Source organism: Eptatretus burgeri, chromosome 3, assembly GCF_056783735.1.
Source record: "Eptatretus burgeri isolate ZD-2024b chromosome 3, Ebu_testis_v1, whole genome shotgun sequence".
Taxonomy (NCBI): domain Eukaryota; kingdom Metazoa; phylum Chordata; class Myxini; order Myxiniformes; family Myxinidae; genus Eptatretus; species Eptatretus burgeri.
Genome location: NC_140963.1, coordinates 53,429,596 through 53,457,075, shown reverse-complemented (window position 1 = coordinate 53,457,075; position 27,480 = coordinate 53,429,596). Strand labels below are relative to the sequence as shown.

The following is a 27,480-nucleotide window of genomic DNA, read 5'->3' as shown; positions in this document are numbered from 1 at the left end:
TTCTCGGCGTGAGAGGAGACCTTGTGACCCGGTGTTGTGAGCTCAAGCTGAGTGTTTCCATTCTCGGCGTGAGAGGAGACCTTGTGACCCGGCGTTGACCACCGGCATTGTGGCCTCGAGCTGAGTGTTTCCATTCTCGGCGTGGGAGGAGACCTTGTGACCCGGCGTTGTGGCCTCAAGCTGAGGGTTTCCATTCTCGGCATGAGAGGAGATCTTGTGACCCGGTGTTGACCACCGGCATTGTGTCCTCGAGCTGAATGTTTCCATTCTCGGCATGAGAGGAGATCTTGTGACCCGGCGTTGACCACCGGCGTTGTGGCCTCGAGCTGACGATTTCCATTCTCGGCGTGAGAGGAGACCTTGTGACCCGGCATTGATCACCGGCGTTGTGGCCTCGAGCTGAGGGTTTCCATTCTCGGCGTGAGAGGAGACCTTGTGACCCGGTGTTGTGACCTCAAGCTGAGTGTTTCCATTCTCGGCGTGAGAGGAGACCTTGTGACCCGGCGTTGACCACCGGCGTTGTGGCCTCGAGCTGAGTGTTTCCATTCTCGGCATGGGAGGAGACCTTGTGACCCTGCGTTGTGGCCTCGAGCTGAGGATTTCCATTCTCGGCGTGAGAGGAGACCTTGTGACCCGGTGTTGTGACCTCAAGCTGAGTGTTTCCATTCTCGGCTTGAGAGGAGACCTTGTGACCCGGCGTTGACCACCGGCATTGTGGCCTCGAGCTGAGTGTTTCCATTCTCGGCGTGGGAGGAGACCTTGTGACCCGGCGTTGTGGCCTCGAGCTGAGGGTTTCCATTCTCGGCATGAGAGGAGATCTTGTGACCCAGCGTTGACCACCGGCATTGTGGCCTCGAGCAGATGGTTTCCATTCTCGGCGTGAGAGGAGACCTTGTGACCCGGTGTTGTGGCCTCGAGCTGAGCGTTTCCATTCTCGGCGTGAGAGGAGACCTTGTGACCCGGTGTTGTGGCCTCGAGCTGAGTGTTTCCATCCTCAGCGTGAGAGGAGACCTTGTGACCCGGCGTTGACCACCGGTGTTGTGGCCTCGAGCTGAGTGTTTCCATTCTTGGCGTGAGAGGAGACCTTGTGACCCGGCGTTGACCACCGGCGTTGTGGCCTCGAGCTGAGTGTTTCCATTCCCGGCGTGAGAGGAGACCTTGTGACCCGGCGTTGACCACCGGCGTTGTGGCCTCGAGCTGAGGGTTTCCATTCTCGGCGTGAGAGGAGACCTTTTGACCCGGCGTTGACCACCGGTGTTGTGGCCTCGAGCTGAGTGTTTCCATTCTTGGCGTGAGAGGAGACCTTGTGACCCGGCGTTGACCACCGGCGTTGTGGCCTCGAGCTGAGTGTTTCCATTCTCGGCGTGAGAGGAGACCTTGTGACCCAGCGTTGACCACCGGCGTTGTGGCCTCGAGCTGAGTGTTTCCATTCTCGGCGTGAGAGGAGACCTTGTGACCCGGTGTTGTGGCCTCGAGCTGAGCGTTTCCATTCTCGGCGTGAGAGGAGACCTTGTGACCCGGTGTTGTGGCCTCGAGCTGAGTGTTTCCATCCTCAGCGTGAGAGGAGACCTTGTGACCCGGCGTTGACCACCGGTGTTGTGGCCTCGAGCTGAGTGTTTCCATTCTTGGCGTGAGAGGAGACCTTGTGACCCGGCGTTGACCACCGGCGTTGTGGCCTCGAGCTGAGTGTTTCCATTCCCGGCGTGAGAGGAGACCTTGTGACCCGGCGTTGACCACCGGCATTGTGGCCTCGAGCTGAGGGTTTCCATTCTCGGCGTGAGAGGAGACCTTTTGACCCGGCGTTGACCACCGGTGTTGTGGCCTCGAGCTGAGTGTTTCCATTCTTGGCGTGAGAGGAGACCTTGTGACCCGGCGTTGACCACCGGCGTTGTGGCCTCGAGCTGAGTGTTTCCATTCTCGGCGTGAGAGGAGACCTTGTGACCCAGCGTTGACCACCGGCGTTGTGGCCTCGAGCTGAGTGTTTCCATTCTTGGCGTGAGAGGAGACCTTGTGACCGGCGTTGACCACCGGCGTTGTGGCCTCGAGTTGAGCGTTTCCATTCTCGCTGTAGGATGCATGTGGCCACGATGAGGCGTGTAGAAAGGCCTGCACCATTGTTGTTGCTCAATTTGTGATTTGTTCGATCCACGACAGCCCCATGACGCCATGGTTTGTTTGTAGTCACTCTGTGCAGACGGTTAAGCATCGGGTCACTTCTGCGCACAGTGCCAGTGCACTTCAGTCTGACAGCATCCACGATGGTTGATACCTGCGACTCTTCTGCGGTTGCGTGGAGTGCTGCACTGTCACAGCTTCATGATGGTGTCAAGAAACCAGTGGTGATTGCTTCCTGCTCCTTCACTCCAGCGGAACAAAAGTACTCGGTGGGTGAGAGGGAAGCGTTAGCATTTGTTTGACCGTATGAGCACTCGCATCTCTACCTATACGGCAGTCTTCACAATGCAAACCGACCCACAAACCGTTCACCACATTTGACCACTTGAGACTCAGGACATAAACCGCTATGATTACTCAGGTGGGCAAACAGCTTAAACCAGTACAATTCCACTTTAGAATTTGCACCGGGACAGCAGAACACAGTTACCGACCTTCTGTCGAGAGCGGTTATTCCACTGTCAGCTGTCCAGCAGGAAACACACACCGAACCTGATAGAGTGCAATTGCTTCAGGCACCTCTGTCTGCTGTTTTTAACCATGGAACTGCTGTGTAAAGAGTCCTGCGATGACACTTTTTACCATGCTCTGCACCTACATCGGGGAGAGAGAGAGAGAGGGAGAGGGGGCGGGGGGGGGGGTGGGGTCATCCAACATGGAAAGGGAGTTTATGTGCTTGCAGAGCAATAACAGAGTTGTCCTGCTGTGAGGATGTCTGTATTGCCAGGGGTCACCACAACCTGATTCCAGCAGCTCTTAGAGCACAGGTCTTGAGAATGGCACATGAAGGACACCTTGGAGATGTGAAAGTTAAACAGCGTTGCGGGGACATTGTTTGGTGGCCCACTGTCGATCAAGCCATCATAATGATGGTCAAGGATTGCACTGCATGTCTCCTGAGTGGCAAATCCTCTCGATCAACTCCTGTCCCTCTGTCCTCTGTGCAGTGGTCATCCACACCCTGGAAACATCCCCAGGTGGACCTCTGTGGACAACTGCATGGTCCACCAGCACGTGCCCATTACCGACTCATGGTGTATGATCTCCATTCAAAGTGACCTGAAGCTCTATCACTGGGATCAGTCACCATGCAATCGGTTATTCACAGGCTTCATTCATTGTTTGCCTGTTGGGGCCTTCCCGATATCATCACCACAGACACCGGGTTCATTCTCTCTGGCTTTACAACTTACCTGGCAGAGAAAGCTATCCGACACATCAGAACAGCTGTTTTCCATCTATTGTTTAATGGAGGCATGCAGCACCTCCACCTGACACCAAAGAAAGGCATTTGTTCTTTCTTGACCAAAGGCTGTCAGATTGAAGCAGCTCTCTTGCAAATGATTCTATACTTCCGTGCCTCAAAGCACACTACAGTAGATGTCTCCAGCGTCGTCGATGCTGGGAAGGGAACAATAATCCCTTCTTAATCACTTTAGATTCACCAAGGGGAATATTACGCCATTAGCTGCATGTTTGCAGGTAGAGCCTCAGCAGCAGTTTGACCAGTCCAGAACAGCCAAACTACTGACGTTGCAGGAGCTGAACTGGGCACATGTTTGGCTTCCCTGGCATCGTGGCAAGTTGCAGCCTCTGTGGTCAGACCTATTGTACATCAATAGGAGGTTGGGTTCAGCCACATACCGTTTGCACAATGGCATGTGAATCACCTGAACATGGTTCCTGTATCACCAGGAGTGCAACTTCAGGGGAGCACTCCTCTTCCTTCCTGGCAGCCCTCAACTGTGATTGACAAGGGGCCTGAAGATCTACCTGCACCTCCCAAGGCTCTTCGAGTTGTTCAGTGACCTCAAAGGGCAAAACAACAGCTGACATTGATGAATCATTATGTGACTGGCTGGCGTTTCAAAAACTGGTAGAGGTGGGGGTGGGGGGATGTGTTTGGAAAACAGCAGTTGCATCATTGTAAATTACTGGAGATGAAGGTGTGGTTGGTCTGATTGAGACAGGATGTTAGGGAGACAGAGACAGAGCAGTGCCGTTAGTACTTGTTGAAGAAATTAATAAACAGTTGACGTTTATAATTGCCAGGAAGGCCTAAGTCACATTTGCTCTATGGCTAGGATACGGCGGCCGTACCACCCCCCCCCCTTTGAATTGACAGAAACGTGCGGCGGCCGCAGAGTTTCTGAGGTGGCCTCAGGGTGGCCCTACGCCGTAAGGCTATCTTTTACAGGCTGTAGGGGTCGCCGTGGAGTTATAACTTTTTTAATTTCTACGTTGGCTGTAGCAATTTGACAAGCCAAGCTGTGACGTAGATGTGTTCCACGTAGGGTGTACGGTGGGCTTGCGTTATTCGTGTGGCTGCCGTAGGCTCTTATCAATGAATAATGAATTTTGCCAACCCCCAAAAAATTACGGCGGCCGCACTATTTCCACGGTCGCCGTAGGGTAGTCCTAAGGCATCCCTGTGTTTAACGTACGGTGGCCTTGCGGTCTGTGTGACTACCTGCGGGCAACGCAGGGTCGACACACGGTTCCCCTACGCCCGCCGTGCGTCCTACGTACGGCCTCCGTGGCAGTCTGCGTCGACCGTGCGTCCACCGTGCGCTACCGCTAGAGATCGGAGTATAGGTGTTTGCCTATACAGTGCTGCCCCCAGAATCCCAATTTAATTCATTCCAGGAGACTGTTCGGATTGCAAAAAGTTCGGATTCCAAAACTATTTTCCCAATAAGAAATAATGGAAAGTGAATTAATCCGTTCCTGGACCCCAAGAAAACCCACTTTCAACTGAAATTACCCATGTTTAAGGTAAAATAAGATGAGTAAATGACCTTCGGTGGCGGTGTATTGTATGTAAACTGGTACAATCACCACATCCAAAGGTCCACACAGGCTCGAGCCCCGGCCTGGGTTCCAATCGCTCGCGCACTCTGCGAGAGCGCTGCCCCCAGGGCAGCTCATCAAACATGATGCCCCCAGAACCACAATCACTTTCATCAAACGCATCGGGCTGAGGTAATCATGGATATTCCAAATTACAACCGGTTTTTCTGTGGAATTAAATCCTTGCCCGACAGTCCGTCACACCACGTGATCGGATTGCTTTTTTGTTATTGATTAAAACACAAGATGAGTAAAAAAAAGAATAAAACAGCACAAATCAAGGTGAAAACACGAGGGAAAGTAGCGAAGGACACACGAGAGATGCTTTCACGAGTACTTCCACCGACGAACTGAATGAACAAAGCGCGAAGATGCAGGTCGAACAGGTGGGGGAGACGCACGTGAACAAACATGAACGCTACGTTGTGTTCGGTTTTTGAAAATGTTCGGATTCCAATTTGTTCAAACAATGGGGCGTTCGGATTCTGGGGGCACCACGGTACTCCGAACTGGTATATTCAGTTATATATATTATAGTTATAGTATATTCAGTTATATTTACTGGTATATTCAGTTATATATATTATAATTATCGTATATTCAGTTATATATATTATAGTTATAGTATATTCAGTTATATATACTGGTATATTCAGATATATATATATAATATATATATATATATATATATATATATATATATATATATATATATATATATATATATATATATATATATATATATATATATATATATATATATATATATATACAGTAGACTAGGCGTAAGTCGTCATCATCGGGACCGAGAAAAAAGTGACGACTTAGAAATGTGACGACTTACGCATATGCGAACATTCATGATGACTGTGGGGTGAAGGATGAAGTCGCGCGTGGCCTGGACACATATGTGTGAGAGGTCAGCTATTGTACCAAAAGGAAAACACAATCCTCGGGGCATAGGTGGGGGTTCATTGGTGAGTTGGAAAGTGATCAAGCAAAGATGGAATTCATGAATCAGTTTATCAAAAGTAAAGATAATGAACAACTGTAAGACAACTCATATACCATCGGTGATGGTATGGTGACAAATTACATGACACACAGTCATCGTGGTGATGATTACCACTCAATGCCTATGTGTGAGTGAGTGCGGTAATGTACAAAACAAGCCAATATAAAACCATGATCGGACTTCAACACGAAGCTCGATTGATCCTTTACTCCTTCGCGAAGTAATCCGTTATGTTTGACTGCCTCAAACTCTTGGGCATCTGGTGCATGAGAAAGGACTCAAACCGGTCATTGTATTCCATGATGTTGTCTGGGCAATCCTCCACCAAAAGACAGTATTGGCGCATCACATCCAGACTGTATCGGCGAATCCACGCTGCCTGATTCGCCACACCTCTTGACCTTGCCAATTCCCCTCCTCACTTTGAATCTGTCTATCCAGTGCATCGGCAAGGTCTCGGCATCATCATGCCCGAGGTCCGCAGCGAATTTACGTGCCTTCAGCAGCAACATTTCACCGTCCAACCGAATATTTGGCTGAGCCGACATTTGCCGAAACCAGATGATGAGCGCGTCATCGACATCTTCAAAGGACACACATTTCACGCATTTCACACTTACCACCGGCCTCGTGATCTTCTCCACTTGTCCAAATATCTTGCCCTTATTCTTCAAGATATCGTTCAATGTCTGCCGTTTGATGTCCAACTTCTCAGCTATGGCTGTTTTCTTCATCAGTGGGTTTGCCTCGCAAAACTGGATAATGTCGTATTTTTTTTGGTAGGTTTTAGTTGTAAGCTTACACAAAGTCGCCATTGTCCTGCCTGCAGTGCGATCAACGTGTGTACGCAGTTATAAATAGCCTATCACTGGTGGTGTAAACCAATGAGCGAGCATCACGATTCCATGAAATCGGGCTTCTCACGAGGCAGCAGTTCCGTGTGACGAGTTAGGAGTGGTAATTTACTTGAGTTTCCATTACGCGGGAACGGACAACATCTGACGACTTAGACGAAGTGACGACTTAGAGATGACGACTGACAGAGGGATGACCCTTTATTCAAAGGGATTTAACATGAGATAAATTCGGGACTTTTTGACGCTGCAAACTGAGGCGAAGTGACTAGTTACACGCTGCCGACTTACGCCTAGTCAACTGTATATATATATATATATATATATATATATATATATATATATATATATATATATATATATATATATATATATATATATATATATATATATATATATATATATATATATATGTATGTATGTATATACTGGTATATTCCAAACTGTTATATTTTTATTTCAGTAAAAAAAAGAACTGGTATATATACCCACTCTTTACCGTCCGTCTGGCCGCACGTTCGCCTTAGGGCCCCCTTGCGGGCACCTTGCGTCTGCCTTGAAAATTCTATGGCCACCGCAGGGACGTCCTAAGGTCACCATGCGACATCAAATCAAAGACTGTATGGCACTCCCACGTTTTCGGTCTCCACAATTTCTAAATACCCCGTGCGGCTCCCTGAAAAATAATAACATATGTGACTGCTACATTGTGTGACCGTGGAAATACTGCGGCTGCCCTATAATTGCTAGTGGCCATAGATTTTGTCGACCCTATGGCCGCCGTGCCAAATGTGACTTAGGCCTAAGTCTTGCATCCTTACTGCATGTAACCGGTTCCATTATTTGAGTTTGCTACAAACCACTGTGTCTCAATAGTCTCTTGACAACACCCAATGTGATATCATTGTGCCATCGGCAAAGTAAGTAACTTTTCTGCTGCATCCTTTCCTCAGCCATAATTAAAGTAGAAGCGTTAAGCATGAACCAGACTAATGCCGTGGCAGGAGGCACAGATGATGACCACAAGATGGATGAAAAGACGTAAGTGACCACGAGTGAATGTTGATGGCATGCACGTTACACAAAGTGCGACTCTCAGCCGAAGATGCTTTCAGTGCTGGATTTGCGAATCCTGAACGAGATCGCGGAGCAAAATCAAGTGATTGCAAGGCAAGCTCGAAGCATTGCGATCCCGTCAACAGAGACGAAGCAAGAGTGTGTGCAATGGAGCTGAGAGACATGTCCGAGGAATTAGAGAGGTGGTCCTGGAGGCAGGATTCAAGGACTAGAGAGTGTTGTTCCTGTCTATTGGGGATCCCTGTAACTTTTGAACTTCTGGGGAAGGGGTGAAGGGATTGCAGTCCTTCTCCCCACATGGCCTGTTCGCTCAACCTAAGCATGCAGCCGTGCAGCTGCGAGTGAGTTCCGCTGGAGACTGAACCTTTGCTATTGCTCATGCAACAACTGACATTGAACCTTTTACATTACTGCCCATTGCAATGTATCTTAATTCTGTCCAGACTACATGCTCAGAACAGATTTGAAAACTGAGGCCAAATATTGCTCTCTATTCCTCTTTGAGTGCTGAGAGGATGGCCTCGAGGTCTAGCCTGGGTTTGATGTTGCACTCGCCTCAAAACTCTTTAGCCATGGTTTGAATCTTGGCCCAGCGATAAACCGTCATCCCAGTGTTTCAAAGGCAGGGTGATTCATCAATGTGTGTGCCATTCCTCGGACGGACGTTGAATGGACGTCCCATCTGCCAGCATTAGTTGGTGGACGTAAAAGATCCCATGGCGTCCTTCATGAAGAGTCGGCGAGCTATCACCGCCACCCTGCTCAAATTCCATATTCCTTCCCGAACTACTGCTGGGAAGGCAATGGCAAACCACTCAGCATAACACTGCCAAGAAACTGTTTCGGTAGGACCGGACCTGTCTTTGGGCAGAATACCAAAATACGAACAGGAATTCCTCATTGTGTTGACCATGTGTGTTTGGTGGACTTGTTTGTTTAACAATTGTAGACTTTTTGAAATTCTCTGTCTGGATTAATGTTAAATATATCCTTGCTATGGTGAGGGATCAACTTTAATTGGTTGGATTTAAAATTGTGTGAAAGTCTTTGTACATCTAGGTTTTATTGCATGAAGAATTCCCCATACAGAGTGAATTTAATTTCTGGAATAGATCTGTTTTGAAGTTCATCTTTTGCATAACCAGTGCTTCTTGTGGTTCTTTGCCTGCTTAATTCCCACAAGAGTAGGTGAGTTGATGATGCCCACAGGATTAGTCAGTTGGCAACCTTACACATCATCATTATAAATGACATTGCTACTCAGTTATACTTGCAACAGGGTGACAGTGTGTCTGGACATTAAAACTGCATTTGTGACATGTTTACAAGCTTATCTCCAGGGATATGTTCCCCACACAGGTAGCGGGAGATGTTTGCTGGCCCATTGGCCTTGTAAAATAGCTGGTTACATAAATATAAAAGCTTAATTGATGCTGCAAGATTTCTCATTTAAGATTTAACATTTAATTCCTCAGAAATTTCCCCTTCACCTTTCTCCCTCAACTCTCCCGACTCACCCTTCTCAAAATTCCCCCCCCTCTCATCCACAAAGCTGCCTCCTTCCACTGCCCTACCTCCTCCATCTCATCACTCGACCTCCTCAAATCCTCAACTGCCTTCTGCCCCCTCTCTTATTACTCCCCACTGCACCTCAACCCAGGACCACTAAGCCTTTTCTCCTCCTCATCCACCCCCTCCCCTAGCTCTTCTGCAATCCCCCACACTTTCAACAACTCTTCTTATCTCCTACTCTCCCCCTCCCCTCATCTCTCCTGCACCCAAAGCTTCCTCTCCTTCCTCTTCATTTACAGTGCGGACCTCAAATATTTGGGGCCTTCGCTCAAACCTGACATCTTTCCATGCAGGTTGCTACTGATAAACCAGACATAATCTGTCCAACAGAAACTTTCCTCCCTCAAGATGTCTCTGACTCCCAAGTATCTCTCCCTGGTTACTCCCTCCTCCGGTATGACAGACCTGAGCCTCTTCCTGGTGGAGGAGTTGCTCTCTTCATCAAAGACTCTATAACTCACTCTCCATGCACTGCCCTCACTCCCCCACACCCCCAGAAATACATCTGGTTATGGCTTCCCCTCCACTCCCACCTTATGTTTATATGTGTACTGTACTGTCCACCAAACAGTGATGACTCCATTTACCCCTCACTATCCAAAAACATGGACCAACTTCTATCCTCTCATCCGAACTCTCTCTTCCTCATATGTGGCGACTTCAATTGTCATCATGCCAGTTGGCTGGGTGTGGGTACCTCTCTTGCCTGCCGTGGCACTTCAGCAACAGACTTCTGCGACTCATTGGGACTGACTCAATCAGTGAACTTCCCAACCCGGATCTCAACCAACAGTGCTTTATCTCTTCTGGATCTGATTTTGACAAATTTTCCTGAAAATGTATGCTTTTCTTCTGACCACGTGCTTGTCAAAGTGGACATCTCTCTGGATGTTATTACAGAACCACCTCAGCGCCGTCGAGTCTGGCATTTCACTCAAGCCGATTGGCAGGGACTTTAAGAGCCATTAAACTTCTCGACTGGTCTCCCATCGCTACTTTCTCCAACATCAACTCATCCGCGAATTCTTTCAAAGAATCTTGCTCTCTCTCTCATACACAGATTTATCCCCTCTCATCTTAAGTTGTCCTACCCTTCCTCCCGCCCATGGTTCACTGAAGCTTGTGGCGAGGCAGTTGTCCTGAAACAACTTGCTTTTGCCTCATGGAAAGCAAACTCAACTGAGGGTTATCTCAGTTCCTTCCGTAAAGCTTGGAACAAGTGTGTTTCTACCCTCAGAAGAGCCAGAAAACAACATCTTTCGAATTTCAAGTCTGAAATGGCTGCACTGAAATGGGGTGTATGTTCCCCCTCCATCCCCTCCCTTACCTCAAATGGCCGCACTGCTGATAACGCACGTGAAAAAGCTGAATGCCTAAACTCGGTGTTTGCAGCTAAATCTTGTGTCCAAAACCCATCACTTTCTCTACAAACCTTACCCAGTCGCACCCAACTGTCCCTGGACTTTGTGTCCTTTTCTTCTGACAAAGTCGAGAGTTTGCTGTCAAACCTCGACTTAGATTCTGCAACCGGTCCAGACGACATCAGCCCACGTGTCCGAAAAACCTGCTCCTCTGCTCTTGCTCACCCTCTCTCTGTTCTCTTCACCCTCTCATTTGCTCAAGATCATCTGCCATCTGCTTGGAAATCAGCAAACATCACTGCCCTGCACAAAAAAGGTGCAAAAACATCCTGCAACTACAGACCAATCAGCTTTCTCCTAATCATCAGCAAGGTTATGGAATCCATCATCGCTTCAGACATTAAATCCTTCCACTTCACCAATGGCCTGATTTCCGATCATAAATTTGGTTTCAGACCAGGTCAATCTATCCTGGATATGTTGCTTCTGCTCTCCCAACAATGGATGGAGGTACTCAAGGATGGTTGGTGGACATTAAAGGTCCCAAGTTGTCTTTCACGATGAGATGTCACCATTACCCTGAACAAAATGCCAATTCCTGTCTTAAATAGCAGCTCCAACACTACAATCGTATTCGTGTTCCCTGGTGGTTCCCATATCACATGTGAATGACCATCTTTTGGCTGCCATAAAGGAAACCTTGAAGATGATGATGGACAGATTCGTACTCAAACTTGCCTGATGCTGGAGGAGCAAAACTGCATTTTGGACCTCTCTAACTCAAATCTCTGTGTATGTTGGTTTTTCTGGCTGTTTATGTTTGGGTTTTATTTTTTGTTTTGTAAGTTTCTATTCTGATGTTTTGAGGGGAATTTTTTCCTGCACGATGTTACGTGACTAATTCTTGAGTGCAAGAATATCAAGGGCGCATTTATTTTAGAGATATATGTGGCGTACTTACCTGTGAGCTGACTAGTCTGAGTTCCGTTCTTATCTCAGCCTGAATATACACTGTCATATTGGAATTTCACAGGCAGGGAGTTGCATCACAGTGTGCCTTCTCTCGGATGGACGTAAAGCTCGGTGTCCTGTCTGTTCACATTAGTTGGTGGACGTAAAATATCTCTCGGCATCTTTCGTGAAGTGTAGGCGAGTTATCGCAACCACCCTGACGAAATTTCACATTTCTGCCATCATCGGTTGAATGACAGGCCTGGCCAGCTAGTTCTTGAAAGACTTGGGCCAAACTTCCTCATAATGTTGGTGGGATTAATTGGGGCCATTAAAGGAGGAGTAGTTATATATTTTATTCTGTTTTTCGTAACATAGCAACAGGAATGGGTCATCGATGGACAACAAGAATTACAAGCTGACATCCTCGACCTGAACCTGGAAGAAATCGAAGAACACCAAAGATTAAATGGAGACACTAAACTTAAAAACTAACTGCAGTGCAATGTCCCCAAATTGCAGAGAACGGAAAAGGATGGAGCAGGTCCAGGGAGACCTTTCTCCTGCCGTGGACGACAATAGGCTAATCCAAGGCAAATCAACATTATATTTTTTTTGTGTGTTTTCGAAAGGACGCTTTTGTTGTAGGAGATAATTTTACGACTTCGCAGTTAAAACCTGAACTGCTGTTTATAATAAAATTTGCAGATTCTGCATATTGGCTTGTGTATGTTTGTTTCAGGAGAATCCTCGGGCCATGTCTCCTGAGTTAGACTGGGAATTCCTTATGCGTCTTGATCCAGCGAAGTTGGAGCAGCATGAGCATGACGTGCTCCAGCACCAAGACGTGATTGTCCAGGTGCCCCATTTATCTCATAGCTCGATATCTGATTTTCTGCTTTGACACATGTTAACAATTAGCTTCAAAATTTTAGTCCAAGTAACCACATGATCACCAAGGATACCTTTGTATCTGCCTGATTCATGTTATGCTTCCTCTTGTTTAAAAGGTTGTGCATTCACATTATTTTAAACTTTCCAACACCACCGGTTGTTTCGCTGATGAGAATACTAAAGAGAGGGAGGGGAGGAGAGAGAAGAGGGAGGGGGGAGAGGGAGACGAGGAAGGGGGGGGAGGGAGGGAGACGAGGAAGGGGGGAAGAGGGAGAGAGACTAGGAAAGGGGGGAAGAGAGAGATGAGGTGGGGGAAGAGAGATGAGGTGGGGGGAGAGAGAGAGAGAGAGAGGCTCAGAGAAGGGAGAGAGATTAGGGAGGATGGGGAGAGAGGGGAGAGGGAGGGAGGGAGGGAGGGTGGGAGAGAGAGAGGAGGGAGGGGGAGAGAAGGGAGTGAGAGAGAGGAGGGGAGGGAGAGGAGGAAGGGAGAGAGAGAGGGGAGAGGGAGAGGAGAGAGAGGGAGAGAGAGTAGGGAGGGGGAGAGGGAGAGGAGAGGGAGAGGAGAGAGAGAGAGGAGGAGGGAGGAGGGAGAGGGGGAGAGAGGAGCGGGGGGAGAGGGGGAGAGAGGAGGGAGGGGAGAGGGGAGAGGGAGAGGAGGGAAGGAGAGAAAGGGGGAGGGAGGAGGGAGAGAGAGAGGAGGGAGGGGAGAGAGAGGAGGGAGGGGGAAGGAGAGAAAGGGGGGGGGAAGGAGAGAGAAGGGGGAGGGAGGAGAGAGGAGGGAGGGGGGAAGAGGGAAGAAGTAAAAGGGGAGGTGGGAGAGATCGGAGAGGAGAGGAAAGAAGAAGGGGGGGGAGGAGGCAAAGGCATATGGAGATATACGTCTGGAGACCAACTCTCATCCAGACACAAACACCGCCCGGACGCGTCCGGAGACAAACACCGCCCGGACGCGTCCGGAGACAAACACCGCCCGGACGCGTCCGGAGACAAACACCGCCCGGACGCGTCCGGAGACAAACACCGCCCGGACGCGTCCGGAGACAAACACCGCCCGGACGCGTCCGGAGACAAACACCGCCCGGACGCGTCCGGAGACAAACACCGCCCGGACGCGTCCGGAGACAAACACCGCCCGGACGCGTCCGGAGACAAACACCGCCCGGACGCGTCCGGAGACAAACACCGCCCGGACGCGTCCGGAGACAGGCTGCCCGAGCCAAATATCGTTCAGACACGTCTGTCATAAGTTTGAAACATGAGCTTGAATCTGTCATAAGTGTACGTGTATGCGTGTGCAGTTGAAAAGGCAGCAACTGCAAGGCGAACATTCGAAAAACATTTTGCAACTCTTCTTCATTACACAGTTTCTGCTGCAGGTAATGCTTTTTTTTTGACATCTCATCATGTGTTATTGAGATGCAACCATGTACCAAGTGCTGTGCAATGTCAAATGCAGGATGGCAGGCTGTCACGTACGACAGACTATGTACCCTCTTTTGAGGCATGTCTGGGTGCCCATGTTTTTGATGCAACGGTCTATTGTCGTAGAGACCGCATGCTGTTGTTGATGCATGCTCTGTGCAGCTCAAGGTGCAAGAGTCAGCGATGACACTTGAAGAGTTGGAGAAAGCTGGAGAAGAGCAAGCTCATACTGGTAACTTTGGCTTCTTTTATCATAAACGTCTTTTTTTTTTTTTTTTTATTACTATGCTGATTGTGTTTTGTAGTATGTTGTAAAAAGTTTGAATCCATAGTCTACCTCACACATTCCAGCTGCATGCTTGTACGTTGTTTCATGTATATTCGTACAAAGGAACTGAAAGTGTATGGAGGGGGAATGTGATTGTAAGATTGCAGATATATTTCATTTACTGAATACTGTATAGTGTATACTTACTTAAAGCCGTGAATGTGGACTTGCATTGCACAGAGGAGAAGTTGAAGGCAAACATTGAGAGGTTGAAGAAGGAATTGGTGAGTTTCTGTATTTATTTTTCTCATTCATTTGTTTCTCTTGTCAGAGCCTGGTGTTGGCGCAGTGGTTAGGGCAGTGGCTTGGGACCCAATAGGTCCTGAGTTCAAGCCCCGTTGGACCACTGAATGAATACACCAGGGGGTTGACTCAGCCTGTCATCCTTCCGAGGTCGGCGAAATGAGTACCAGTGAACTGGGCCGGTGTATACCCCGGTTAAAATAGGTGTACCATATCCCTGTGTCCTAAGAGGCGACCAGGGTTGCGTCAGGAAGGGCATCCGGCGTAAAACATGTGCCAAATCACGATGCGGATCATGCGGATGATCCGCTGTGGCGACCCTTAACGGGAGCAGCCGAAAGAAGAAGAAGAAGATTTGTTTCTCTTGTCAGTTTGTTTAATTAACTCCAACATGCATTTATCTGATGAAACATGAACTCTGTCTTACACAAGTGATGATTTCATTTTGGTAATACATCTTGAAAACTCTGAATCTCAGTATCATCTGTGTTCAACATTTCTCAAGTTCAAAATTCCTTTGCTCAGAGAAGTCCAAGTGCTTGCACTTGTAGGAAAGCATGATCGCCTAATAAAGACAATTTTGCCTCTGTGACATTCCCAGTTTAACACTGAGCTCTTGATGCGAGGATCCCAGATACAACTCCTATACACTGTTCATTTTACATTGTCTCCTAATGTTAAAGTACATTGATGTCTCCTGACATTTTCATGCATATTGTTTTTGTCCAAGTTCTATCGTGAACTTTGGAAACCCTGCAGACAAATGATCAAGTTGATTCACTTGGAAAGTAACAAACCAAATGATGGTTGATTCCTACCAGTTAGTCCTCTATTCATCTTGGTTCAATGCTCTTCTATAATTAGAATGGCAACAGTAATAAATGGATTCACTTTGCTAGACACAGGAATGGATGCTTGTATGTTGTTTGTGTGAGACCCCCCCTCCCCCACCCCTCCCCCCATGCCAGTGATGGAACAGTGAAATGATAATGACATAAAAGGGAAGAAGATGGTAATGCTATCATTACGGGTTTGCTGGCCAGGTCACTCGGGGCTTCTCGGACCCGCTTCCCGACCTTTGACCCTGAAGTTGACTCGCCGCAGATAACTCTGCAGCACGATGAGTTGTTAAGGCCGAAGTCACATTTGCTATAGGACGGCCGTACGCCCTCTGAATTGACAAACGTGCGGCAGCCGCAGAGTTTCTGAGGTGGCCTCAGGGTGGCCCTACGCCGTTTGGTTATATTTTACAGGCCGTAGGGTCGCCGTGGAATTATAACGCGGAGTTGTAACTTTTTTTCATATCTACGTTCGCCGTAGCAATTCGACATGCCGAAACAAAAGAACTGGTAAAAAATAATAATAATAAAAAAAGAACCCACTCGTTACCGTCCGTCTGGCCGTACATTCGGCTTAGGGCCCCCCTGCGGTCCCCCTGCGGTCGCCTTGCGTCTCCCTTGAAAATTCTATCACCGCCGCAGGAACGCCCTAAGGTCACCGTGTGAGATCAAATCAAAGACCGTATGGCACCCCCACGTTTTCGGTCTCCACAATTTATAAATACGCCGTGTGGCGCCCCGAAAAAGAAAAACTTATGTGACTGCTACATTGTGTGACCGTGGAAATACTGCGGCCGCCATATAATTGCTAGTGGACGTAGATTTTGGAGACCCCACAGCCGCCGTGGCAAATGTGACTTAGGCCTAAGCAACCACGGATGCCATCTGAGACGATTAATTTAGGTGGTGTCCTCACATCCAATTCCCATGTTACCTTCCTAGCAAATTTATCCCCCCAGATAGGGAACTGTGTTCTTAACACCCCACTCCTATGAATCAAGAATGGTCGAGCGGAACCGTAAGTGCAATTTTGGCTCATCTCTGAATGTAGCGAAACAGCATGGCAAAATTCCCATCTACCATTTAGATACTCTGTCGAACCAATAGAGAAGGGACAATCGGGCAGGTTGGAAACGAATGGTCATGTTGACAAATAGCACGTTTATGCAAGCAATGCAGTGTCACAAAAGAAAGTCTTACCCTTAAGGCCCGGTCACACCTTGACGTTTTAGCCAACGTATGCCGATTTTTGAATTTTTTTTCTAAAACGCTGGCACACGTTGAATACGTTATGGGTAAGTTTTGATAACATTGAGAGCACGCTGACAAACACTGCCATACGTCGTTGTACGCTGGCTTTAAACGTTGTACTTTTCGGTTGTCCTCAAATTTTTTCATGCTTGAAATTTCACGACGTATGCTGGCGTATGACTCACACGTTCCGCTACGCTGGCCACAAGTTGTATGCACGGTCTGCGATCGTTGACAGACGTCAACACATGCTACTTGTAAGTTAATCATAAGTTGAGACACGCCGAGGTAATGTTTAGCGTACCCGAAACCTATTTCTAACCTATGATTAACGTGTTGTTGGCACGTTACGCGATCGTTGCCACACATCGACAGACGTTACTTTTAAGTTACTCATAGGCTGAAAGACGTCGGTATAATGGATCGTCCTTGTGTCAGCGTCCACTGCCACGGCCAGGACACTTATTTGCAGCATTCTTCAAACTTTTCTTCGGCATGACGAGGATGTTCACACTTCGATGTCTAGCTTGGCTATGATTCCAATTCTCCATCGGCAGCGTCTATTTAAAATAGTCGAGTTTGAGCGTTTTAACACGTTCAGAAGAAACGCTTCAAATTTCCAAACCCCAGCGTCAAAAAACAAAGGCGAGTGACAGCAATTTAAATCGTTCATTGTATACAATGAAAATCGCTGAGTGGTACCGTTTAAAAGTCGTTGAGTGTAAAAAAAATCCAATTGTTGAGCGCAAGCGTCTACTTTCAATAGTGGAGATGCAGCCATTTAAATCGTTGAGTGGCAGCCTATGAACCTACCCGTGGACACGCGGATGCAAGGAGGATCCATCATAACCCACACCCTCCCCCTCACACTCACCTACTACTGCCAACATGAACAAACTAATACTAATACTGATACTGATACTGATACTGTTAATGCTGACATGGACATCGACTCAAAAAGGACTCGAAAACACTGTTGGGTTCCCCTTTTATGAGCAGCATTTTTATATACCAATTCCCAAAACCGCTGGGAACACGTCTTTATATGGCAGTTGTAAGCTAGAAACACATTCATTTTTTTTTTTTTGTCGACCGGAAGACGTCATTGGAATACGTCTACATACGTCGATGTGTGTTGGGACTACGTAAAGAATTGGTTCAAAGCACGTCAAACATAAGTTAGAAATAAGTTTCGCGTAAAAAAGACATTACCGCGACGTGTTTCGACTTATGAGTAGCTTATAAGTAGCCTTTGTGGACGTGTGTAAGCGTCCACATATCGTGTGTAAAACTTATCCCCATCACATGCGGAACGTGTGTCATACGCCGAGTACATCATAAAATTTTGAACATGTTTAAAATTTCTTGACGTACTCTACTTACTACGACGTATGATAGCGTACTTTAGCGTTCTACTCACGTATACCAAACTTACTCAAACCGTATTTGACGTGCCCCAACGTTTTAGACACATTTTTCTTCGGTCGGCATATGCTGGCAAGATCGCCAAGGTGTGACCGCGATGTTGACACTTCCATTTCTACGGCAGTTATGATTTGAATCGTTGTGCGTCAGCCTTTTAATAGGCTACGTCACGACATCGTCGGCGATGCGTGAAATGCGCTATGCCGAAGTTAGACTACCGTTGGGCATCGGTTGTGTAGGCCGACAACAGGTTCAGCATTTGTTGGTATAAGTTATCTATAACACAACGAAATGTTCTGTGTCCATTACTAATATGTTATGCATACGACCAACTCGTTATGAATACGTCCGAATCTTAAAAAAAAAACATCAAAAGTTCAACGTCAGCCAGCGTTTTACATACATTTTAATACGTTGCCATCGCTGGCTAAAACGTCAAGGTGTGACCGGGCCTTTAAGTACACAACCCCCTTAGACAGGCAACTTATCTTGAAACTACAGACATAGGTGCCTCAGGCACTCCAGGAAATTGGACAAGTAAGAGCAATAGCCAAATAGAAGAAGAAGAAGAGGGTGGGACTTATTGGCGACCCCCTTGCTCACCTGACGTGTCTGTTGGCTTACATTGGTCACAAAATGAAGGGGAGGGGGAGAGAAAGAAGCGATGGTGATGGTGTGATGCTCCATGTGGGAAGCGATGTGGGTGAATGCTTTGTAATGCGATAGAGTAAATCGTGAATGTGAATCAGCAGCCCAGCCCTGAATAGGTTGAGAGTGCAATTAGTGATTGCTCTTGTGCGTTCCAAATGAACAATTAGAAATAGGAATAGAAAGAGAAGATAGTGCAAGTCAGTGTTTGTTCACCAGCATATCCAGAGAAAGAACGTGGCTTATCCACTTGTTCTGTGGCACCAGCTCAATCGCTCCCAGGGGATCCCATCCTCGCAGTGGTTTGCATTCACATGGCTCGATCTTCGCAGACTCCATCTGGCTCTTGGGGTTCCCTGGACACACACAGTCCTGAGTTCTGGGATTACTCGACTTATACAGCCCTTTGGCAGTGCATTGCTTCAGAGCCTACCAGAATCCCGGCGCAGCTTGTTTTTCCTGCGTCTGCATTCCCATTGGTGCACTCCTGTTGTCATGTTGCACTCAATGGTAGAGCTCACGGTCCCTCAGAGCAGGTGCTGCACAGGACTGAACAGTATCGAGTGGCACCCAAGCGCTATGATGCAGGTGCCACGCAGGACCAAGTGGCACTCAAGCGCTATGATGGGTCCGATTGGTAACGTGAATTTTGTAGGTGTAATGTTGGTTCTGTAAAGCATGTTGTTTATGTGTATGGATTCACTGTAAATTGGTGCGGATAGCGGGAGATGTTCGGAAGGATGGGAAGAAGAGATTAGAAGGGATATAAAAATAGAGTGGATTGAGAGAAGAGCTTCAAAAGAGATTCATATCTGCAACACAAACACAACATATTTCACTGTCCACTGATACGAGAGGAGGTAATCCAACAAAACAAAATCCTACGGTTCTATCTAAACTCTAAGATTCCTTTATGTGTTGGATGTAACTCTCCTGAGGTCTTCCAAAACCACATTATTCCTCCTCCTTCGTATGCAGCACAAGGCTGTGGGTAGCATCAATGGCTGAGGGCACGGCTGTTCCGCTATTACCAGCACACTGGTACTCATTTTGCCGACCACAGAAGTATGACAGGCTGAGTCAACCCCACCTGGTGTTAATTCAACTGAAAAACGGGCTCAAACTCAGGACAGTAGGGTGAGGAAACTGATTGTCTCACTTTTCCCCATGTAAATGAATGGGAGATTTTTAGCGATTCATATTTTTTTTTCCCTAAAAAGTAAACCCCCTTTTTATCCCAAGGTATATTTATTTGTCTCCCCTTTTAACCTTGGGGCACTCTTTTCAAATAACCAATGCAATAAGATAAAGATTTGTTCAAGTAGCAAAGTAGTAATGTGATTTGTTCAAGGTGATTCCAAAGAAATATCTGAAACATGTAAGCCTTGGTGCACTCTTTTTCAAATATCCAATGCATATCGTTTAGCTCACTCATTGAACCTATAAACATTTGTTCATTCTCAAATTCCTTCAATAGTTTAATTTTCTTTGCACAATCATCCCCATCTAAAATATTTAAAAATAAAACATTTGAATCTTTATATTTTTCAAGATACCCCTTTTGTGTCATTATGAAATGATATACTTCTCTTAATGATCTCATCTGACCACCTCCTGAGTTGCATATCATTTTGAGATTGTCGTAAATTATTTTTCCATTGTTCAATTGATAACCATCTAAGTTTTCAGTCCATTCAAGGATATTTATTCTTTTCTTTACATCCTCTAACTTACTAGTTATTCAATTGATTCGCTTATTTGTTTTATTTATCTTTGTTTTAGTTATTTTTTGCAATAAGACTTATTTGATATTTTTCACATTCACTATGTTTTCCATTTATATACCTAGACTGAGATTTTCTCCACTCTTTAGTTTGATTAATACTTGGTTTGACCATTTATATATTGTGAAAAAGACTGCGGTAGCCCTTAAAAACCCAAACCCATATTATATTCTCTATACTCTATGATTAAATATTCACTCTATCATACAATATCCATATGGAACACAATCTATTCCATTATCTAAAATAAATATCTTATCATCAAAGGCTCCTAATGCCTTTTTATTTACTTCTGCACTATATATCTTATGTTTGTAACTTCTTATTGTATTCATTTTCTGATATTCTTCTTTCTTATTCATCAAACAATTATAATAATTTCTAAAAGTAATTGATTTCTTTGTTACATATTTCTTTATTCCCTTTAACCTTTTATCAATCTGATCACCATACTTATAAGCATATGCCTTTGCTCTCAATCCAATAAACTCACTCATTACTTTTCCACCCAACTCATCCTTCAACTTATCAATAACCTTTTCATTCTTTTTTGAAAATAACTCGCTCTTCTTCCTAAAATTACTTGTATCATATACTCCAATATTTTTCTTCATATCTTTATAAACATCATCAGTTTTTATATCTAGAATAAAACTATCAATGTCCATATACAGCAATGAAACATTTTCACCATACTCTTTCTTTAAGTCATTATACAAATAATCATACATCAATATCTTTGATAAATCAAGAACTGCTGTTCCAATATAAATTGGTTTATCCATGACAATACTTTCCTTTTTCATATGAATAGCAGAAAAGTTCTCTGAAAAAACCTCTTCTTTCTCAAAACTTGGTTTATTTATCAATCTAGAAGCTTCTTTCCAAGATGTTGCGAATCTAATGTTTTGCCTGTTTCTAACATTTTCCATAGTCTTTCCAAATACAGCATTATCCATTAATGTATAAAAGTCTACTTCAAATTTTACTTTTGTATTTGCTCTCATATCTGTATTGAATTGAATATACTTTTTTACCCAAGGACTTTGTTTAAATTTTAAAACTCTATGAATTTTAGCTACTCTCAATCCTTCTCTCAAAAACTGTTTCAAGCTTCTCTGATGCAAAACATATCCCTCTTTATCATGGAATGTTGTTAATAACTTTTCTGTTGATTTGCCTTTAATATTAAAACTTTTATGATATAATCACTTAACCATTCTTTCTTTGGGGTTTCTTTCTCGCATGCAAAAGGAAGGTCTTTAAGCTTATTATGAAGATCACTCGGGTACCTCAAATCAACTTCAAAATAATAACCTTCTTCTTCCTCATTCAATTCCTCTTGAGAAGAAATAACAATATTCATCAAAGCATCATCAATATGAAGCTTTAGAAAGAAAAGATAAGACCATCTGTAATATGCAAGGAGAAATTTGTATTTTTTTCAACAACCCAAAAGATATAAAGGATGTTCATATATCAGGTGAAATGACATTTCGTTCAATTGTAGTCAAGGATCATTTTAAAATTACCTTGAATATAAAAAATGTAGCAGTTGAATCTGTTAATGAAAAAAGTATATAGATATCGAGGGTAATGTTTTTTTTTCTAATAATTAAATATGAGTCAATATTCAACTGAAGATTTTGAAGATTATGAATGAGAGTGATCATGATACCGAGAGTTTGTGTTCAAAAGATAGTAATGAAAGTAGTTTTATAGATGATTCTGAAAGTATCGAAGATGATATCGAAGATTAATTTCATTTTCAGTAAAGTTTTACTTTATAAATATGATCGACTTCCCTGATTCTCCATATGACAAATTTGAGAATTGTCTTGCGTGTGAAAGACGGGGATTAAACACAGAGTCAAAAGCCTATAAACAATGTATATTCTGTGATTATCTTCTAATTAATGATAATAAAAAATATAAAAAGGAAAATAATTCTTTGAGATTTACACCAAAAATGAATTACTTTACAAGATTGATTAGAGAAATGAATGTAAAGTATGAGGGTGATAACACACCTTTCCTAACAAGGGAAGAAACTGAACGTATGAGAGAAATGTTCAAAGGATTGTTGTTATATATTATTCATGGATGTGATTTTCGGGGAAATATCAACACAAGATATTGCATAAATAAAATAATGGATTATCTTGAAATTAAACCTGAACTTCGGATAAAATATAGTTTCTAAAAAAGCCAACAATAAATTAAATAACCTGTTTTCCAAATATATAAATGAATGATTTTTTTACCCATTTGGGAAAATAAGATAAAATTTAACAATCATAAAAATCTTCCAAAGTCATTAACATGTCTCATAGTTGGTTCAATTGGATGTGGAAAAACCTGCTTACTTTTGAAGATGCTCCTGACTCCCAACTTTTTAGATTATGATAATTTAATGATTTTCACAAAGTCGAGTTTTCAACCAGAGTATCAACTTCTCTCGCAAGGTTTTAATGCTGGTCTTCAAAAAGAAGATATAATCCGTTTATTTAAACTTCAAAAAAACCTAAACGATTATAACATTGAAGATATAATACAACTATTTTGCGATACACAGATATGTAAAAAGAAATCAAAACCGATAACTTTTACTCTTAGTGATAATACGGATGATATACCGTCTCCCCAAGATTTGGATAAATCAAAAAAGAACCTCGTTATCTTTGATTGTGTTAATGAGAGAAACCAAATGGTAATGGACAGCTATGACACAAGAGGGCGACATTCTTCTTGTAATTGTATTTATCTTAGTCAATCATACTTTCAACTTCCTCGTCGTTCCATCAGAAACAATGCTAATACTTTTATTTTATTCAAGTTAAATTCAATAGATACAAACAATTTTTGGAGAGATAATTGTTCTACATTATGTAGTAAAAAGGAATTTGGGGATTGCATGAAGCACACGACTGAAAAATATAAATACATTGTTGTGAAACAAGATGAGATATTAAATGATATTTTTCCAATAAATAAATGGATATGAAAGAAAGAGCAAGAAGATTTCAGGAACATAAAGAGTTGGTTTCAAAGGTTGTAAAACAACAGGAAGACATAAAGAGGGAACGCAGACAGAAACTAACGGGCGAAGAAGCATTTGAAAGAAAACAAGAGAAATTTTTTAAACCACTTTTAAAAACTTCCCAAGAAAAAATTTAAGATGTTTCCACAGTTCCCACAGTAGAATATACTCCTAAAAAACTTCAAATGTTAAAAGATTTTTTTATCAACTGACGGAGGAAGAATTAGAGCATTTAGGAGAATTGGAATATGATGATGGTTTATTTAAACAACTGGAAGAGATTAATCGACCCCCTGATTATATTGTGAATGCTCTTCAAAACAATGAATATTCAGCGGATTCAAAAACCATAGCAGGGCTCATTCCAACAGAACAACCAGCAATATTTCATCTTGTTCAAGAAAAGGTATTGATATTTAATGATGAATTATTGTTCTTGGGTTCTGCTCAACCCCCTATAAAACTAACTCCGAGATTAATGTTTCTTCTCACAAAAGATGGAAGACAAGGTTCAACTGTGAGGGATGAATCAAAGTATATTGATAAACCATTGGATATGAAAAATAATGATGATAGAGTATATATTGATCTGCTGAACACCTTAATTATAGGGTTAGTATTTCTGGTAAAGTAGGAAAAATGAGAAGGAGAAACACATTATTCAGGCTTTAAGTATCCTTAGTTCAGGTGTTAGTTTTCTTCCAAATGACCCATCGCAATTAGTTAATAGACTGTTATTGTTGTTCGGTAGTAAGAAGGCTGGAAATAACAATTGTTTTAATGAAGCATCAGCCATTTTAGACCAATTGATGAACATGAAAATAATTAATAAATCTCAATATAAAGACATTTTGTCTCATGTTAAATAAGATGAGAAGCACAATCCTGAGTTTTAATTTCACAACAAGCGACCACACATCTTCATTCCCATACCCACTACAACTTGACCCAACAAAAGAATATGAGGCATCTTTATTGTCCATGGAAACTTATAATACCTTTTTTAATATAACTGATAAAAATGACAAATTTAGTTATAATCCGGGAAGTGGATACAAAACGATAACAGTCTCACCCGGAGCATATGAGATTTCTCAAATATCTTCCGAAATTGCTCGTCTTATGAAAGAACAGGGTGATGAACCAAAAAATATTGTTATAGACATTCAAAAACATACTTCAAAATCAACGATTAAACTTAAAAATAACTACAAGGTTGATTTCACAATTGATAATTCATTTCGAGGGTTATTGGGTTTCTCCTCAAAAAAGATTGAAACGAATGGGACGTTTTACAGTGATAATGTCATTCATATATCCTCAGGAATAAATTTGGTATTAATTCACTGTGATTTGATAGATGCTGCTGATAATGATGGAATAAAAACAAATGCAATATTTTCATTCAGCGCATACTCAACCTGAATTGGTTATAAATTCAATATGGAACCCAAAAATCTGGTTTATCTCCCGGTGTCAGGAAAAATCACACACAGAGTAAATTTTAGGATAACCGACCAAGATAATAGTATGATTTCTTTAAATGGGGAAGTTATATCCATCAGAATTCACCTACGTGAAGTTTTCCAATAAATAAATAAATACGATGGTTATTGTGAGGAAACACGAGTTGAGAAAATATAAAATAATTACAGGGGATGGGATGTTCCTTTCCCCATACTACAAGGGCGAAGGTATGTATCTTGGTAGAGGATACTATAAACCTTAGAGACAAAGGGGTGTCTGACATCAATTTCGAGGAGATAGGATAATTGATACTCTAATGGGTATCGGTTCAACTATTCTTAAACATAAAGACCTAATTGGTTAAACTGCTTCTGCTGTGGGAAATGTAGCAGATGATGTAAAGAGCATAAAAGATGCCCAAAAGGAATCTCATAAATTACAAGCAATTAAAGAAATTAAAAAAGGTAAAACTCAGTTGTCTCCCCAAGAACGACATAAAATAATTCAAATACTTGGGTCAGGGTTTCAAAAGTTTTAACATCTTTTTTCCTAAATAAATACGATGGAAGCAATTAAATTGATAGTATCTATGATTTGGATGATACCATTGTTATCTCAAACTCCACTAAAAAAAGAGGATTACTTCAAGGTAAATACAATAACTGGAACAGACTGGAATGCAAATGGTACAAAAAGTTTTGAAATAAATAATCAACAAAGCTATTTGAATCTATCTGAAAGTTTCTTGTTGTGTAAATTTAAATTCATGAAGGCTGGGAATAACACAAACGCTACACTTGTAAATTATTTCTTTTGGAAAATGTTTGATAGTGTTCGTTTGTATATTGGAACACAAGAAGTTGAAGCGGTTGATTATGTCTCTGCTGATCTGAAATGATGAAATTTACACTATATACATTCAGTGATAGAATGGGAAAGGGGGCTGTCAAAGGTTTTATTCCTGATATGTCAACGGGAACAACCACAGACCCTGGATATACTCAAAGGAAAGGAACGTTTTCTGATGATACAAAAGCAGTTAATAGTTTTACTGTGGCAGTTCCTCTTAAACGTATATTTGGATTTTGTGATCATGATAAAGTTCTGTATGGTCTTAAAATTAGATTTCAACTACAAAGGAATGATAATGAAAATAGATTACTTTTTGGTGTTGCTCGTGCTTTTGGTGATCAGAATAAGTTTGTAATTGAGGAAATGAGTTGGTATATTGGTGAATATACTCCGAATCTTAAAACAGAAGAGATGTTGAAAAGAAGACTTAACTCAAAGAAACCACTCAGTGTATCATACCTCAAAAGAAGATGTCAACGCGTTAAACTAAACCAAACTACTTACACGTGGAATTTGGGTGTTCTGGAAGGAAAGCCACGATATCTGTGGATCATTTAAAAAAAAACAGATGGCGATACTGCTACTGATAAGAATAATGCATTGAGTGATAATGCTAAGGTGAAACAACTTCGTGTTTCTCTCGATGGAACATTTTATCCACGAGATAGATTTGAAATTAATTGGGAAACAAATGATTATGCTGAAGCATACAAGTCTTCCCAAAAGGTGTGTGAAAGTAATGGAAATAAAGAACCTATTTTGGATATGACAGCATTTAAAAGTTTGTATACAATCTTTGCATTTGACCTGAGTGTTCAAAAGGAAACTATAAAGTCCAATCGAGTGGATACTTCCCTATACATTGAAAGAGGAGAGAGTGAAGAAGTTGATACATATTGTTTGCTTTTGGAAGAAACAATTGCAGATTAATACAGATAATGGTGTTATGATTAGTCTCACATAATTTTTTTGTTGAATAAATGAGTGGCAAAGTACCAACTGGGGTATATGTGAATCAAATCAATCTTCATAAACTATCATCTTGTGTTCAAAATCAAAAGCCTTGTACGATTAACGTTAATACAATTCAGAGAAAAGGAGCAGTAAGAATTGATGTTTTGCTCACAAGAGAACAGGTTAAAATCTTGAACGATACTGGCTCACTTAAAATTAAAATGACAAAACCAATGTAGAAAAATATTCAATAAGAGAGACGAGTGGAGGATTTCTCACATTTCTAATTCCTTTATTTGCTGGTTTAAGTGCAGTTGGAGCATTGTCGGGTGGTATTTCAACGGCGGTGAAAACTGCCAACGAAAGGAAGGCTCAACTCCGGGCTCAAAAATAATTGGAAAGACGTAACAAAAAGTTGGAGAAACAAATTAGTGGAAGTGGTGTAATTGTAGATTTTGCTGGAAAACTTGAAGGTCTG

The 27,480-nt window shown here is 43.1% G+C and overlaps 1 protein-coding gene across 8 annotated transcripts in view; it reads left to right on the top strand.

Annotated features, from left to right (window-relative positions):
- The window catches only part of CEP290 (centrosomal protein 290), a 252,833-nt gene that overhangs the window by 58,582 nt on the left and 166,771 nt on the right, over positions 1–27,480 (top strand). For all 8 annotated transcript variants that reach the window (XM_085873380.1, XM_085873374.1, XM_085873377.1 and 5 more), the window contains exons 2-5: positions 12,598–12,714; positions 14,048–14,125; positions 14,334–14,403; positions 14,680–14,723. In XM_085873380.1, coding sequence (XP_085729506.1) covers positions 12,598–12,714; positions 14,048–14,125; positions 14,334–14,403; positions 14,680–14,723 — 309 coding nt within the window. The remainder of the gene's footprint in view (positions 1–12,597; positions 12,715–14,047; positions 14,126–14,333; positions 14,404–14,679; positions 14,724–27,480) is intronic.